This window comes from Leptidea sinapis, chromosome 20 (assembly GCF_905404315.1).
Source record: "Leptidea sinapis chromosome 20, ilLepSina1.1, whole genome shotgun sequence".
Taxonomy (NCBI): domain Eukaryota; kingdom Metazoa; phylum Arthropoda; class Insecta; order Lepidoptera; family Pieridae; genus Leptidea; species Leptidea sinapis.
In genome coordinates, this window is record NC_066284.1 from 10,241,612 (window position 1) to 10,258,571 (window position 16,960).

The 16,960-nt window shown below is 41.0% G+C and overlaps 1 protein-coding gene across 1 annotated transcript in view; it reads right to left on the minus strand.

The window, feature by feature from the left end:
• The window catches only part of LOC126970127 (protein MON2 homolog), a 72,303-nt gene that overhangs the window by 27,378 nt on the left and 27,965 nt on the right, over positions 1-16,960 (minus strand). The window contains exons 19-27 of the mRNA XM_050815856.1: positions 15,610-15,737; positions 14,245-14,346; positions 13,408-13,518; positions 11,646-11,821; positions 8,218-8,380; positions 7,402-7,537; positions 6,183-6,325; positions 5,570-5,677; positions 3,706-3,840 (exon numbers count right to left, since the gene is read on the minus strand). Of these exons, the coding sequence (XP_050671813.1) occupies positions 3,706-3,840; positions 5,570-5,677; positions 6,183-6,325; positions 7,402-7,537; positions 8,218-8,380; positions 11,646-11,821; positions 13,408-13,518; positions 14,245-14,346; positions 15,610-15,737 (1,202 nt within the window). The remainder of the gene's footprint in view (positions 1-3,705; positions 3,841-5,569; positions 5,678-6,182; positions 6,326-7,401; positions 7,538-8,217; positions 8,381-11,645; positions 11,822-13,407; positions 13,519-14,244; positions 14,347-15,609; positions 15,738-16,960) is intronic.

The following is a 16,960-nucleotide window of genomic DNA, read 5'->3' on the forward strand; positions in this document are numbered from 1 at the left end:
TATCGCCTAAAATAACTCTACCGTATTAGAAATCACATCACTCCTAAACTCCGGCAGAAGCTATGTGATGCACTGGTGCTTTCTAAATTAACCTACGGTGATACGGTTTATGGCGATCGCATACTTGTTCGTACACAAAATTCTATTCAGCGCATTCAAAGCGCGTGTGCTCGCTATTGCTGGGATATTCCACCTCGATCCCACATAACACCATATCTAAACGATGCCAAAGTTCCCAATATGGAAAGTCGTAGGCGCACGCATTTTGCAGTTTTACTCTTTGGAGTTGTAAAATATCATATGCCTCCTTACCTATATAAAAAACTGTCTTGGCTAGGAGATAAAAACAGGGCCTATAGTACCAGAGCATCACACTGGATGCTAGACGTGCCTAAACATCATACAGCTGCCTTCAGAGGTAGCTTTCGTTATAGCGCGACCAAATGCTGGAACAACCTGCCTCCACCATTGCGTGACCTCACAACAATTTCAAACTTTCGAGTAACAATGAAGAAATACGTAATGGCGAGTCAGATTGATTCAGCTCTGGTTGCTCAAAAATAATAGGCATTAACAGTACTAGGTTGGACTTTTCTTTGTTTTTTTATTATATAATATTATGTTGTGATAAATATTTATAATTTATTACTCAGCACCGCGACGTGAAGCGTCAAACGGGAGCTACTGAAAATCAGTGCTGTGACCAATTGTCACAGGTAACCTGAGTAGCATCCCTTTTGATACACACTGCCACACAGCTGCTATATTATAATATCTTGGTAAAGTTATTTATTTTAGTTATTTATTTAGTTATTTGTTTTAGTTATAATTTTTGTTTTTTCTTATTCTTATTTTTGTAGCAATGTAATGTTTCATGTGTGTGTCAAATAAAAGATATTATTATTATTATTATTATTATTTGTACTAAGAAGATTCACACTGGTAAAATACCTTCACACCACTGTGAAGGTATTTTACCAGTGTAGTAGAAAGTAGAAAGCATCTACAAGGATACCACTATCCTTGTAGATGCTTTCTATCAGCTTCGTGTAACTGTGGTCTAGTAGACTCTAGAGAATAACTGTCCACGTATCTGCAATGTTTTCTTGTTGTCAACGCTATATTCAAGCGAAAGGTTTATTGTATAATGCCATTGACGTACAATAAACAACTAGACTCGCAATCGCCTTGTCAAAAAATATCCACGCGGCGTTGTATTTACGTATACATTAACTTATACGGATAACATGAAAACATTGATTCAAATTAACACCTTATTTCGTGGCAGCAATGTTCGGATTCTATTTTTACGTTCATCAGAAGCTCAAACACGAGGCAAGAAAATTTTGTTTTAGCAATAGCAAAATATAATTACTTCACAAAATTATTAAAATCTTAAATGCCAAGAAAAGTAAGCTCTTGGTCTTTATAGGTTTGATCTCTCAACGCTCTGCGATAATATAACAATGGATACACTCAGCGGACTCTCAGCTCATGTAATAACAGTTTTTAACGCTAATTGCAAAGTATTTTACACGTGCAACCAGTGGATACACTAAGCGGACTCGCAGCGATCTGCGAGTCCAATGTTAAAGTGGATACACTCAGCGGACTCTCAGCGCTTATATTAACACTTTTTAACGCTTATTACAAAGTATTTTACACGTGCAACCAGTGGATACACTAAGTGGACTTTCAGCGCTCTGCGAGTGCAATGTAACGATGGATATACTCAGCGGACTCTGAGCGCTCTGCGAGTCCAATGTTACAGTGGATACACTCAGCGGACTCTCAGCGCTCTGCGAGTCCAATGTTACAGTGGATACATTCAGCGGACTCTCAGCGCTCTGCAAGTGCAATGTAACGATGGATATACTCAGCGGACTCTGAGCGCTCTGCGAGTCCAATGTTACAGTGGATACACTCAGCGGACTCTCAGCGCTCTGCGAGTCCAATGTTACAGTGGATACATTCAGCGGACTCTCAGCGCTCTGCGAGTGCAATGTAACAATGGATACACTCAGAGGACTCTCAGCGCTCTGCAAGTCCAATGTTACAATGTCTACATTCAGCGGACTCTCAGCGCTCTGCGAGTGCAATGTAACAGTGGATACATTCAGCGGACTCTCAGCGCTCTGCGAGTCCAATGTTACAGTGGATACATTCAGCGGACTCTCAGCGCTCTGCGAGTGCAATGCAACAATGGATACACTCAGGAGACTCTCAGCGCTCTGCGAGTCCAATGTAACAATGGATACACTCAGCGGACTCTCAGCGCTCTGCGAGTCCAATGTTACAGTGGATACATTCAGCGGACTCTCAGCGCTCTGCGAGTCCAATATAACAATGGATACACTCAGCGGACTCTCAGCGCTCTGCGAGTCCAATGTTACAATAGAAACACTCAGGAGACTCTCAGCGCTCTGCGAGTGCAATGTAACGATGGATATACTCAGCGGACTCTGAGCGCTCTGCGAGTCCAATGTTACAGTGGATACACTCAGCGGACTCTCAGCGCTCTGCGAGTCCAATGTTACAGTGGATACATTCAGCGGACTCTCAGCGCTCTGCAAGTGCAATGTAACGATGGATATACTCAGCGGACTCTGAGCGCTCTGCGAGTCCAATGTTACAGTGGATACACTCAGCGGACTCTCAGCGCTCTGCGAGTCCAATGTTACAGTGGATACATTCAGCGGACTCTCAGCGCTCTGCGAGTGCAATGTAACAATGGATACACTCAGAGGACTCTCAGCGCTCTGCAAGTCCAATGTTACAATGTCTACATTCAGCGGACTCTCAGCGCTCTGCGAGTGCAATGTAACAGTGGATACATTCAGCGGACTCTCAGCGCTCTGCGAGTCCAATGTTACAGTGGATACATTCAGCGGACTCTCAGCGCTCTGCGAGTGCAATGCAACAATGGATACACTCAGGAGACTCTCAGCGCTCTGCGAGTCCAATGTAACAATGGATACACTCAGCGGACTCTCAGCGCTCTGCGAGTCCAATGTTACAGTGGATACATTCAGCGGACTCTCAGCGCTCTGCGAGTCCAATATAACAATGGATACACTCAGCGGACTCTCAGCGCTCTGCGAGTCCAATGTTACAATAGAAACACTCAGGAGACTCTCAGCGCTCTGCGAGTCCAATGTAACAATGGATACACTCATCGGACTCTCAGCGCTCTGCGAGTCCAATGTTACAGTGGATACATTCAGCTAACTCTCAGAGCTCTGCGAGTCTAATGTTACAATGGATCAAGGATATTGATGGGGTTGTCCCGCTTCTGTAGTGTATCTGGTAAGTCTAGTCTAGTATGCCATGGTGCGACATGAATCTTTTTGCGTCTCGCTGCTCTACAGAGTACGAGCCTGCTCCAAACTATCCTGAACTATAGAAGGGGTATCTCCCTTCTTTGATTATGATTTGTATCATTCATAGATACAATTACTGGGATCGAACTTGTCTGTCTATAAATACTAGGATTTACTGACATATTTATAAGATCTATGCACTACAAATCTACTAAGTATTATACTATGAATGATATTTATCTGTAAAAAAGTTTTTTTTTTTTAATTTATTACAAAACGCCTTTGCTCCTTCAGTGCGAGAAAGCGAGCCTATGTCAATTTATATAAGTAAAAACTTAGTTATAAATTTCAATTTACTAAAAGTCATCATCAATCATTAACTAACCTCATGACTCTTGCGCAACGCGAAATCCACAATGAAGTCCAGCAAAGCCGTCCAAGACCGGTTGAAGTCCCCCACCGTCGTCAGCAGCTGGAAGCGGGAGTGAAACACTCTGGACACCCCCGACAGAGTGAGCACCTGGGACATATTCAAAAGATTTATTGTGATTCAGACTAACTATTGTTTAAAAGGCATTTATTTTCTTAAAATTGATTCCATTTGCTTTTTGATGTCATTTCTAATATACTAGACACTACTACCGCTTCGGAAACAAATGGCGCTCTGAGAGAGAAGAAGCGGCGCAAGAAGTAGCGCAAGTTTTAGTTTTTTTTAATGTTTACAATATCATTATTCTTGTACAACCCATAAACTCATTCGAGTTTTACCGTGTACAAGAGGTCGTCAAAAAACAAAATATTACAATAAAACAACCAAAAACTACATATCAATTCTGTAAAAAACACAACAAACGCATAACTTTTATTTTTTTACAAAGCTTATCCATTCATTAATTTATTAATTGTTAAAAATATTAAAACATTCGAATAACACAAAACTACTAGTTTTTTATGCCTTGTTTAGATTGTTGGTTCGTAATTGTAAATAAAGTATGGATAAACTAGAATTGTGGGGTATGCCCTATTTACGCCTTTATTTATTTTCGCCATTTCATTTAAGTATTTGTAATTTGTTATTCAGTTTATTCGTTATATTTTGTATTATATTCACTCCTACTTTGTTTATATTTAAGTGGAAACTTTATTGGCTTGTGTAATATAAATTATGTGTTACAATGAATAAAAGGAATGTGTGTCCGATGTCTGGAGTGTCCAAGCGAGTGCTTTACGCAGCCCGCGATTGTTTCAAGTTTTTGTTGAAAAAGTTAAAGTTGTGAATGAATAAATATTCATTTAACTTTCTTAAAGTTCAAGTGAAATGTTTCAATCAATTTTCATTTCTTCGCTACTAATTATGTTATTGTTAAGAGCTTGTTTACGAGAAGAGATGTAACAGCAAATTCGCCGCCGTGAGCTCCGTTGTCGCTCCTCGGGGTCAAAGTACTAAACAGACTGTTTACTTTTTTCTAATTCAATTTTGATAATTAGTTTCTATGAAAATTTCTTTTTTATAATTCAGGGACTTTAATTTAATTATTAATTTTACTATACTCCTGTGGACCAGTATGACTTGTATTTTCAATTATTTCATATATTTGCAAACCATACTGTATATTATATATTTGACATAATATATATTTTTAATAATGTAAGAACTGAAATTAAATATAATATCATTGATGTATTAGACTATATTACTTTTATAATTTTTATTTCTATAATTTAATTATTTTCTTTTTTGATTGTGATTATGACATAATATATTAATTTTTTTATCTGTAATTTAATTAAAATCAAAGTATAATGTAATTTAAGTTAAGATTGTTTGTAAATTTATGAAAATTTACAAACACGTGTCGAATTGTTTAAAAACAAATATTGGCGGAATTAACACTAAAGAAAACATAAATCATTTGTGTAAATTTATGGGTAAAATGCCTGAAAATAAATGATTTATTATTATTATTATAAGCATTTAGGTGGCTAGACCTAAGGCTAAGACATAGAAACAACATTACAAACTAAAGAATGTACGAATACCCTCATTGTTAACAATAAAAGTGTAATACTGCACATAATGTCCGACTTTTGTCATCATTTGTCGTTATGTATCTTTGCATCCTTGTTGAAACTATGAATGGTCGTGTATGTCATTCAATGAAATATATTTATTTATTTCTTTATTAGGAGACATAAACTTAACTGAAGGTTTTTCTTTCAACTGAAACCATACATTTCCCGAGTGATACCTGAGTCTCAGCCCACTGTTTTTGCGCCGTGTTCCTGGTGTGGTGGATCAGTATATGCTCGCCCGTGTCCACCTTCTCCGAACTGGCGATGTTCGATTGTTTCTGGACCTGTACATAATTTAAACATAAGTCAACATCATTTCATTTTAATTGTAATCTCACTTTATATTTCATATCTTATTAAACTGTTTACTCAACCCTTGGGTTGAAATAATAGCATCGTTTTTAAGTCTTTTAAAATATTTTCACTGTGTTCATTTAATTTATAGCATAAGTTGTTGTTGAGTTGTGACGTATTATTAAGTGTTATTAGCATTAGTTGTTAACCTTTGTGGTTTTCTTTTAGATGCTAATTTGACCTAGTTTTATATCGGTATATGTAATATGATAAATAAAAAAAAAAAAAAAGCTTTCATGAACCCTGGTCATGAACCGTTACATGTCAAATCCGATCCAAATATATATTACAATTCCAAATCCTATGTAAACGGAACTAAAAACACTTCTATTACATATTCTGTAAATATGAATGAAAGAAATCTTTATTAATAACCAAAACAAACCAAACAGAATAATAAAGAAAAAAAGAAATAAAAGAGCGTGTGACACGTACCTGCTGCAGCATGGGGAACAGCACGTTCAACAACGCGCGCCAGGCGGGGGCGCTGAGCAACGTGCCGTGAGCACCGATACAGCTGAACAGGGTCTGACACGCGGCGCGGCGCACGGGGGCGCGGGGCTCCGTGCATAGCTCGCCTGGTAAATATCATGTAACTTTAGTAAATTGACGCACAACTAAACTCATAATCACGCTCAAAAAATATTAATATTAGGCAGAGTTCTCGTTCTGTTGAGTTTCGACCGCGCTTTGAATACAACGCCACGCAATGACAAAATGTCTAGTGAAAAACTGTCCAAAAAAAACTTATCAAATAGAATATCCAACCATAAAAATGATGGAGCATAACAAAATTATGTAACTAACTTGACGTTTTTAATATTTTTTCTAAATAATTAGAATTCAATTGCTAAACCAAAATACATCGACATGTACGAAATAGACGGACGTCTATTTATTTCGCACCATAATAGATGAGCATCTTATGAGAGAATACAATAAACATTGAATATTACTGCCACAAAATAAGGTGTTAATTTGAATGAATATGTTAATGTTATCTGTATAAGTTAATATTGTATAGACACGTATATACAACGCCACTCGGATATTTTTAACTACTTTTTAAAAGGCGATTGGGAGTCTAGTTGTTTATAGTACGTCAATGATAAATACTAATTCAAAATATAACTTCATATTGTTTTTGGTTAAAAAAACATTTTTATATTTATAATCCATGAATAGATATGGAATATCATTCCGGTCATAATACTGTTACATTACTTTATTACATCACTCACAAGCTTGATAGTACGTCTTAAACGAAAACAGTTTGTCATTTGTCAAAATCACTCACTCGTGTACATAAATTTTAGCCGTTTTATTAATGAATTCAATACAATTAATTAATAACAGCTATTTGTATAAATACATTAAAAATAATATATTTATAAAAAAAAACAAGATGGCGAATTTCAAAATGGCTGCCATGAAAATTCAAAATAAAATGTTTCTTTAAGTAAGTATTTCAAAAGTAGTTTATATTATATTTTCTACGATGGTATGAAATCCTTCACTCGCGTTTTATCGGATTTTATTTATTAAAGGAAATAATGTGAGAATAATATCAGTCTGAACGCTAGAAGCGCCCCCATTTAAACGACAACTGACAGTTAACGCGATGTACTCAAGCTCCTTCTAGCTATATACTCACTGAGTCTGACGTAGAGACACATCCACAGTCGATCTAGTGGTGGCAGATGAGGGTTATCAGGACAGGCGGCTGCCTCGTTGGCCAGCGAAACGGATAACTTGTCGCGATTGTGGTACAGGTAGTCTGAGATGTTCCACTGGAAACACAATTAACTTCATATTTGATTTATTTCACTTAATATCCTTTGATAAATAGTAGTCGTCATATTTTCAATGTCAGTCAATATATCTTTGTTGCAAATAGCGGTGCACTTAAATGATTGTGTTCCTGTTTGTAGGGCGAGGATGCCAGATAATTAATAGGCCTACGAAAGATTGCGGTTTCGTCTGTGTTACGTCATACGATATTATCATTGTGGTTAGAAGATGGTATTTAACAACGGAATAATTTATTAACAATGGTCAACATCATCATGTGGCCATTTTCTTGTTCCATAAAAAGTAATATATCCTCCATAGAGCAGGATAGGCTGTTGGAGTTTCTCCTGAAGTTGTTTGTTCTTTTCATTGTTGTATTATCGTACATTTATGTCGACACATACTTGACTAAAGTTTCAGTTTATCTAACGTGAGATTTTTATGAGGCAGTTCTATTTACACGTTCTTTCTGGTGTGCAATCTAAAGTAATATATAAATAAGAGAACTTAATTAGTACGAATAGAACAATTATGATAATTTCATTGAATGGAACATGTTTTAAGTAGATTAATGCATAATAATAAACATATAACAAAGTTGGAAGTGATCAATTAGGTGACGCGTAGGCTCGTTTGGCCTAATACCGTAAAAACAAAAAAAGCTGGAGTACTAGGTTACCATAAGTCCAACAGCGGTAAGGGAGATGTTCAGCTCCTTGGTTTGCGTCGCGAAGACGGCAGCCGCGGCCAAAACGCGGCGCAGACAGCGCACGCCCGCGCACCCGAGCAGGTCTCCTGCCACTAACTGGGCGCATTGAAACGCGGACCGTACCAGCTGCTCGCTAGAAAACAACACGGTATACATCATAGTAAAGACTAATACACGCTTAAAAATGAATAGAAGAAAAACAAAAACTGAAAAAGGGTTCCTTCTCGGCTTAATGCTGTAACCTATTACAGCGCAGGTTTTCTGGAGTACCCGAAATTAATTGCTGGGCTAATGAAACTTAACATCTTATGTCTCAAAGTGACGAGCGCAATTGCGATTGCGCTAGAATTTTAGGTCTTCTTAATAACCTTGAGTAGGCACTGCAATGGGCAGGGCATCAATTACCAACAGGTAGAAAAACTTTTAGAAATGATAAAATGCTTAAGAAAAAAGCAATTGATAAATTGCAGAAAAAAATAAGAAAAAACAACCAAGTTCAAAAAAAACTATATTCCAAACAAAAGATATAATACGCACTAAAAAGGAAAAAAACTCCAGCTGTCTCGCTCGCACGTCGCAGTGCCCGCACGCTGCACAGCTCCGCCAGCGGCTCGAGGATGAGGCGCTCGCGAGCATTGATACAGTTGTAAGTAGAGCAGTATAGATACCTGTGCTGGTCGCAGATGGCAGAGATGATCTCCATCATGAGCGGCCAGGCGGCGCCCAGCTGCTCGCCGCGCGAGTGCAGCAGGCGCGCCGCACACTCCAGCTGTCTCGCTCGCACGTCGCAGTGCCGCACGCTGCACAGCTCCGCCAGCGGCTCGAGGATGAGGCGCTCGCGAGCATTGATACAGTTGTAAGTAGAGCAGTATAGATACCTGTGCTGGTCGCAGATGGCAGAGATGATCTCCATCATGAGCGGCCAGGCGGCGCCCAGCTGCTCGCCGCGCGAGTGCAGCAGGCGCGCCGCACACTCCAGCTGTCTCGCTCGCACGTCGCAGTGCCGCACGCTGCACAGCTCCGCCAGCGGCTCGAGGATGAGGCGCTCGCGAGCATTGATACAGTTGTAAGTAGAGCAGTATAGATACCTGTGCTGGTCGCAGATGGCAGAGATGATCTCCATCATGAGCGGCCAGGCGGCGCCCAGCTGCTCGCCGCGCGAGTGCAGCAGGCGCGCCGCACACTCCAGCTGTCTCGCTCGCACGTCGCAGTGCCGCACGCTGCACAGCTCCGCCAGCGGCTCGAGGATGAGGCGCTCGCGAGCATTGATACAGTTGTAAGTAGAGCAGTATAGATACCTGTGCTGGTCGCAGATGGCAGAGATGATCTCCATCATGAGCGGCCAGGCGGCGCCCAGCTGCTCGCCGCGCGAGTGCAGCAGGCGCGCCGCACACTCCAGCTGTCTCGCTCGCACGTCGCAGTGCCGCACGCTGCACAGCTCCGCCAGCGGCTCGAGGATGAGGCGCTCGCGAGCATTGATACAGTTGTAAGTAGAGCAGTATAGATACCTGTGCTGGTCGCAGATGGCAGAGATGATCTCCATCATGAGCGGCCAGGCGGCGCCCAGCTGCTCGCCGCGCGAGTGCAGCAGGCGCGCCGCACACTCCAGCTGTCTCGCTCGCACGTCGCAGTGCCGCACGCTGCACAGCTCCGCCAGCGGCTCGAGGATGAGGCGCTCGCGAGCATTGATACAGTTGTAAGTAGAGCAGTATAGATACCTGTGCTGGTCGCAGATGGCAGAGATGATCTCCATCATGAGCGGCCAGGCGGCGCCCAGCTGCTCGCCGCGCGAGTGCAGCAGGCGCGCCGCACACTCCAGCTGTCTCGCTCGCACGTCGCAGTGCCGCACGCTGCACAGCTCCGCCAGCGGCTCGAGGATGAGGCGCTCGCGAGCATTGATACAGTTGTAAGTAGAGCAGTATAGATACCTGTGCTGGTCGCAGATGGCAGAGATGATCTCCATCATGAGCGGCCAGGCGGCGCCCAGCTGCTCGCCGCGCGAGTGCAGCAGGCGCGCCGCACACTCCAGCTGTCTCGCTCGCACGTCGCAGTGCCGCACGCTGCACAGCTCCGCCAGCGGCTCGAGGATGAGGCGCTCGCGAGCATTGATACAGTTGTAAGTAGAGCAGTATAGATACCTGTGCTGGTCGCAGATGGCAGAGATGATCTCCATCATGAGCGGCCAGGCGGCGCCCAGCTGCTCGCCGCGCGAGTGCAGCAGGCGCGCCGCACACTCCAGCTGTCTCGCTCGCACGTCGCAGTGCCGCACGCTGCACAGCTCCGCCAGCGGCTCGAGGATGAGGCGCTCGCGAGCATTGATACAGTTGTAAGTAGAGCAGTATAGATACCTGTGCTGGTCGCAGATGGCAGAGATGATCTCCATCATGAGCGGCCAGGCGGCGCCCAGCTGCTCGCCGCGCGAGTGCAGCAGGCGCGCCGCACACTCCAGCTGTCTCGCTCGCACGTCGCAGTGCCGCACGCTGCACAGCTCCGCCAGCGGCTCGAGGATGAGGCGCTCGCGAGCATTGATACAGTTGTAAGTAGAGCAGTATAGATACCTGTGCTGGTCGCAGATGGCAGAGATGATCTCCATCATGAGCGGCCAGGCGGCGCCCAGCTGCTCGCCGCGCGAGTGCAGCAGGCGCGCCGCACACTCCAGCTGTCTCGCTCGCACGTCGCAGTGCCGCACGCTGCACAGCTCCGCCAGCGGCTCGAGGATGAGGCGCTCGCGAGCATTGATACAGTTGTAAGTAGAGCAGTATAGATACCTGTGCTGGTCGCAGATGGCAGAGATGATCTCCATCATGAGCGGCCAGGCGGCGCCCAGCTGCTCGCCGCGCGAGTGCAGCAGGCGCGCCGCACACTCCAGCTGTCTCGCTCGCACGTCGCAGTGCCGCACGCTGCACAGCTCCGCCAGCGGCTCGAGGATGAGGCGCTCGCGAGCATTGATACAGTTGTAAGTAGAGCAGTATAGATACCTGTGCTGGTCGCAGATGGCAGAGATGATCTCCATCATGAGCGGCCAGGCGGCGCCCAGCTGCTCGCCGCGCGAGTGCAGCAGGCGCGCCGCACACTCCAGCTGTCTCGCTCGCACGTCGCAGTGCCGCACGCTGCACAGCTCCGCCAGCGGCTCGAGGATGAGGCGCTCGCGAGCATTGATACAGTTGTAAGTAGAGCAGTATAGATACCTGTGCTGGTCGCAGATGGCAGAGATGATCTCCATCATGAGCGGCCAGGCGGCGCCCAGCTGCTCGCCGCGCGAGTGCAGCAGGCGCGCCGCACACTCCAGCTGTCTCGCTCGCACGTCGCAGTGCCGCACGCTGCACAGCTCCGCCAGCGGCTCGAGGATGAGGCGCTCGCGAGCATTGATACAGTTGTAAGTAGAGCAGTATAGATACCTGTGCTGGTCGCAGATGGCAGAGATGATCTCCATCATGAGCGGCCAGGCGGCGCCCAGCTGCTCGCCGCGCGAGTGCAGCAGGCGCGCCGCACACTCCAGCTGTCTCGCTCGCACGTCGCAGTGCCGCACGCTGCACAGCTCCGCCAGCGGCTCGAGGATGAGGCGCTCGCGAGCCTGTCACACATATTAACCACAACTTATACCACCTTGGTACTTTGGGTTACAGTTACCAAGATATAATATAAAATTTCAAGAAGAAGTTATTTTTTTTTTTAAAAGTACCGCAAGATGCTTAGTCATTGTTCGCAGGTTTTGTTTTCTTTTGTTTTGTTTGCTTGTTCAAGTATCTAATTTTTTTACCAGCTTTAAATTGTACAAAAAATGTCCATTACATCTATTAAAAATATTAAGTTAAATGTATGTTGAGTGTACAACATTATAAAAGAATTTTTAAATGTATCAAGATAGTTGTAAGCACGTTGGCTTCCTAATAGATATATAAATAAAGCAGAAAGGAATTCAAATAAAAAATAACCTACGTTTAAAAAAACCGACTTCAAAAATTGAAAAGTATCAAATAACTAAAAATTTAATTTAATACACCTCTTATGCAAACCTTTACCTTTAATTTTAATAAAATACTATTATTTATATGTGCTACCTATTCATAGGTTTTAAGTCAGTGCCAAGCCCTAAACAAAATAAAACTTAATATTATAAACAGCTTACTTAATGTATTTATTTAGGTTGTCTGGCCTTGCTTGTCTGTCCACTTGGGTTGTTTTTTACTAGACGAAGCTATCCCGCTCAAAGTCACGTGTAGTTTATTACATTTGCCTTGGCATCGACTTCAAAGCTATCAATCTGTAGCACATACAAATAATAGTATTTTATTAAAATTAAAGGTAAAGGTTTGCATAAGAGGTGTATTAAATTAAATTTTTAGTTATTTGATACTTTTCAGTTTTTGGAGTCGGTTTTTTTAAACTTAGTTTATTTTTTACGTTTTAGTATCAGTTAATAATAATATATAATCAACTTGAATGAAAACTCCAAAAAAAGCCGTACCCTGAAAACAATTATGTCATCCAGGTAGACGAATATTTTCATATAAATGTTCATAAAATGAAAACTACTGGGCCAAACTACGTAAAATTTTTATGGGACCAAATGGCATCTATTTCGCATCAAACAAAAGAAGAATTACGTAAATCTGATCATAAATCTCAGAGTAATTGGTGTACATACAAAAAAAAAATTACCGATCGAATTGATAACCTCCTACTTTTGGAAGTCGGTTAAAAACATAGATCAAGAAACATAGAACAATAGATATAGATCTCTCACTCATTATTCGTATATTAAGAATATGCCCCTATGTCGAACATACATCGTCATTATACTTTCATGAGCCAGGCCACCATCTTAGTGACGTCATCGTTGTATTTTTATGAGAATAAGTGACTGAAAGAACGTGATTAAATAAATATTAACTGCCTATAATTGTAATATTATAGAGTCATGACGAACCCCAAAAGGATCTAAGGCGTAATGAAACCGCGATACGACATTGATCATATTGAGCTGCGTCTATTATTCTGACACTAAATATAGAATGTCTTATGTTCGTGTTATTTTACCAACACCTGCACTCTTCAAACTAAAAAACAAAAGAGAACAAGAGCACTGCTGATTCGCCGTCAAAATGGACATTACTGCCCCGGACGAACACTACACATTTATGGTGGTAGGCTTCTTACCTCGGTGACCAGCGCCGGGTTGCTGTGATGGTACTGGAAAGCCGCTTGCACCAGATACGTTATGGCCTCCACTCCCCATTCGCGCATTCTGATATGTGGGTGCTGGCACACCTGAACCAAAAACAAATGGATCAGCAACTGAACATATAACTCTAAATAATTGAGTCATTTAAAAAAAAGTTTTAGGAAACTCTCAAAGCCTGTCTACACATCTCTAGACTATACGTATTTTAGATGACAATGGGCAGAGATCGAGTTCTCGAAAAACTCTACCTCTACCTCTTTTCCACGTACAATAAAGCTGAGGACTACTGAAGCTTCCTTGTGCGGTGTTTCCAGGACGATATGACATGGGTACCTTCAAAAAAACGCGCACATTTTTCTAAAAGCTCCTGAGATTCCTCTGGTTTAGAGAATGTGGGCGGCGGTGATCACTTAATATCAGGTGATCCCTACGTTCATTTGTCCTCCTATTGCATAAAAAATAGTCCAATACAGCGAAAAAAACCAACACAGAAAAAATAACGTATGTAGTAGATATTTATATACTCGAACAATTGAAAATTTTAAATATTAGCATTCTCTTCTCAATTCCTCTCTTCCATGTCATCTTTAATTCTCGCTCTCTAAGGTAAGAGGAATCCAAATTAATAATACAGTATAAAACTCCAATACAATCAAATTCCTCGTACTATTCCTCAAAGGCAGAATGATATATATCATTTATAGATAAGGGTGGAGTTTGTAGGCATGGCGTTAGTGAGGGTATTTACAGAACCGTACTTTCTCCCGATTGATACGAATTGAGACGAAATATAAATATTTTAAAACTCTTACTTCCAGCAGATGATTCATGATAGGTCTCCACATCACTTCTATCCTGTGCATGTTGGCGAGCCCGGTCTCCAACAACTTGGCGACCGCAAACAGAGATGGTTCCTGCCATTGACAAACACAGTCAGTTTATACTTCATATTTTTTTAATAATAAAATGGTATAAGGAAAAAATATGTGACAATAATTTATAAATCCCTTAGTCAATACATGTGGAAATTCTTTGAGTTCTATACTCACACATTTGTTAACTTCTTACTTTACTCAATAATTAAATTCTTCGTCTTAATTTTCTTCAAAGTGTTCTACGTTTTAATTAATATAAACCCCCGCGTGTCGCAACAGCGGCCACGTCAAAATAGGTTGTAGTGTTATTGCGTATATTATGTCTAAACTTGTAATAAAATCTCTCTGGCTGTACTATTAGTATCTGACTGATTTTGATGACATTAAAAAGGAAACAGATTACTTAAATTTTGTTTCCAGTTATGTTTTTCTCTGTCAAAATGAGTAATGAAGAAATTCGATAAATTTTATTACGCATAATTAAATGGCATACAACATACACCGCGAAAAAAAAATTGTGACTTTCTAGACTTCATACAGTGTTAATAAGACACAAAGTTGATTTAAGCGTTTTGAATCCGGGAATTTTTATGTCAAAGGTCTCGCTCTGGTCGCCCTGTTACGGATAAAATGAAAGCCATTTTTGAAAGTGTGAAGCAAGATCAGAGTATCAGTTGCTACGATACAGCTGAATAACTGGGAATTTACCAAAAATAGTTTGGACCCAATTGAAAAAAGTTAGGTACATAAAAAAGCTCCTTATTTGGGTGCCACACGAGCTAACTGAAAGAAACCTAATGAACCATATACTCATTGGTCAGTTAACGATCACAACATATTACAAAACTTTTACAAAATTATCATGAGACCAAATGCATCTATTCTGAATCGAACTAACGAAGTCACGTAAATTGGATCATAAATCTCAGCATAATCAGTGTACATACATAACCGATCGAATTGAGAACCTCCTCCTTTTTGAAGTCGGTTAATAAACGTAGTGTTTTGTGTCAGTTGATAATAATAATATACATATAATCGATCTGAATGAGAACTCCTAAAAAACCGTACACAAACTACAAATACACCATCCACTGTGCTTCAGTAAGCAGTAAGTAAGTAAAAATAAAGAGTTCGGCCTGTCTTAGGCGTCGCTGGCTATAAGTTCGATTGTATTTTGCCTTCGAGCCACAGATACTTCACAACAAAGGATAGGTAAGTGACATAAGCAGAGATAAACATAATATATTTTACAATAAATATTCTATTCGATTATTAACAATTGTGTGGTGGTATACTGACTCGATTAGAATATGCAAGTTCCATTGCTTCGTTGGACAGCTTACAGAGCGCGTCGATGAGATGGTGGAGTGCCACGTCATCCAGCGATCTGGAAGCTTCGAACACACGAGACAACATGGCCGACAGCGCTGGAAAATAAGTACTTTATTGGTAGCCGCTATAAACAGAAGGAAAATATTGTATCTCTACTGCTTGAGGTAAATTAGGGCATCACTGTTATAGAGAGGGAATCAGAAACGGACACATTCTCAACGGTTACCTCCCAAAAAAACACTATTTAATAAAAATATGGACTTCAAACACTTCAAAAAGCCAAAAAATAATATAAACTCTTCCTTATTTTAAAGTAAGTAACGTAAACATAGAAATCATATTTTTATGCTAATAGGAAATATATAGGGTCTATGGCAGTAAATACCACCTTCTGAATGTTGTAAAGATTATTTATTTTTCATTTTTAGTTACCTTGTATAAAAATATATGTTTAAGCCCGGTCTTTACAATTTACGTTACTAATATGGGTAGACGTGGTAGAAGTAAAAAATTATCACACGTCACATTTATTCAATATAACGTCACATTTCACCTGTCTAACGTAATTGCAGATTATCATTTATGTTACTGTCCAGAGTTCATTGTCCTGTTTGCCGCCACTTTGGCTAAGTAAAAAATAACAAAATAAAGGCTTTAAACGAATTGGAAACTGTATATAGTATATTAGTAAGGGTTTGACGATATCGTTATTATATATGAAAGTAAAAGAGAGAGCAGTGTAATTTCAGTATTGCTAATACTAAAATGTGCTTCTATCGTATATAAATATAGGAAGCCGCTTATCTAATCATATTTTTATAGATATATACAACGAGAGGGTACGACTGTAACCGTCAAGTAACAACGCTAATTGGCAGAAAACGGGGCAATTAGTTGCGGGACAGTTAATTGTATGATTAGTGTTACTTAAAATCGTGAAGTTACTTAAGCTCCGGCTCGAAGGACCACGATGTACGGTGTTATGGTTGCCGTACAGATTAATTTATGTATGATTCATAAAATACAAGACTTAAAAACAATTGGTTTATTGAACTAAGTCTAAAATCGTAAAAATGGTAAATGGTTATGAGCATACACGATTGATGCCTGAACCTGAACTGGGGGAAAATGTGGAAATACGGCATGCGCCGGCGCAACCGCTGACATGGCGCAACGTGACGTGCAATGTTCTACTCAAACAGATGATGAAGGACGATTTAAATATTACACACATTAATAAAAAAATATATTGCGATGTTACAGTGCTTATAAATTACGGAATCATTGTACAAATATAATTTAATTTAAACTTTTAACC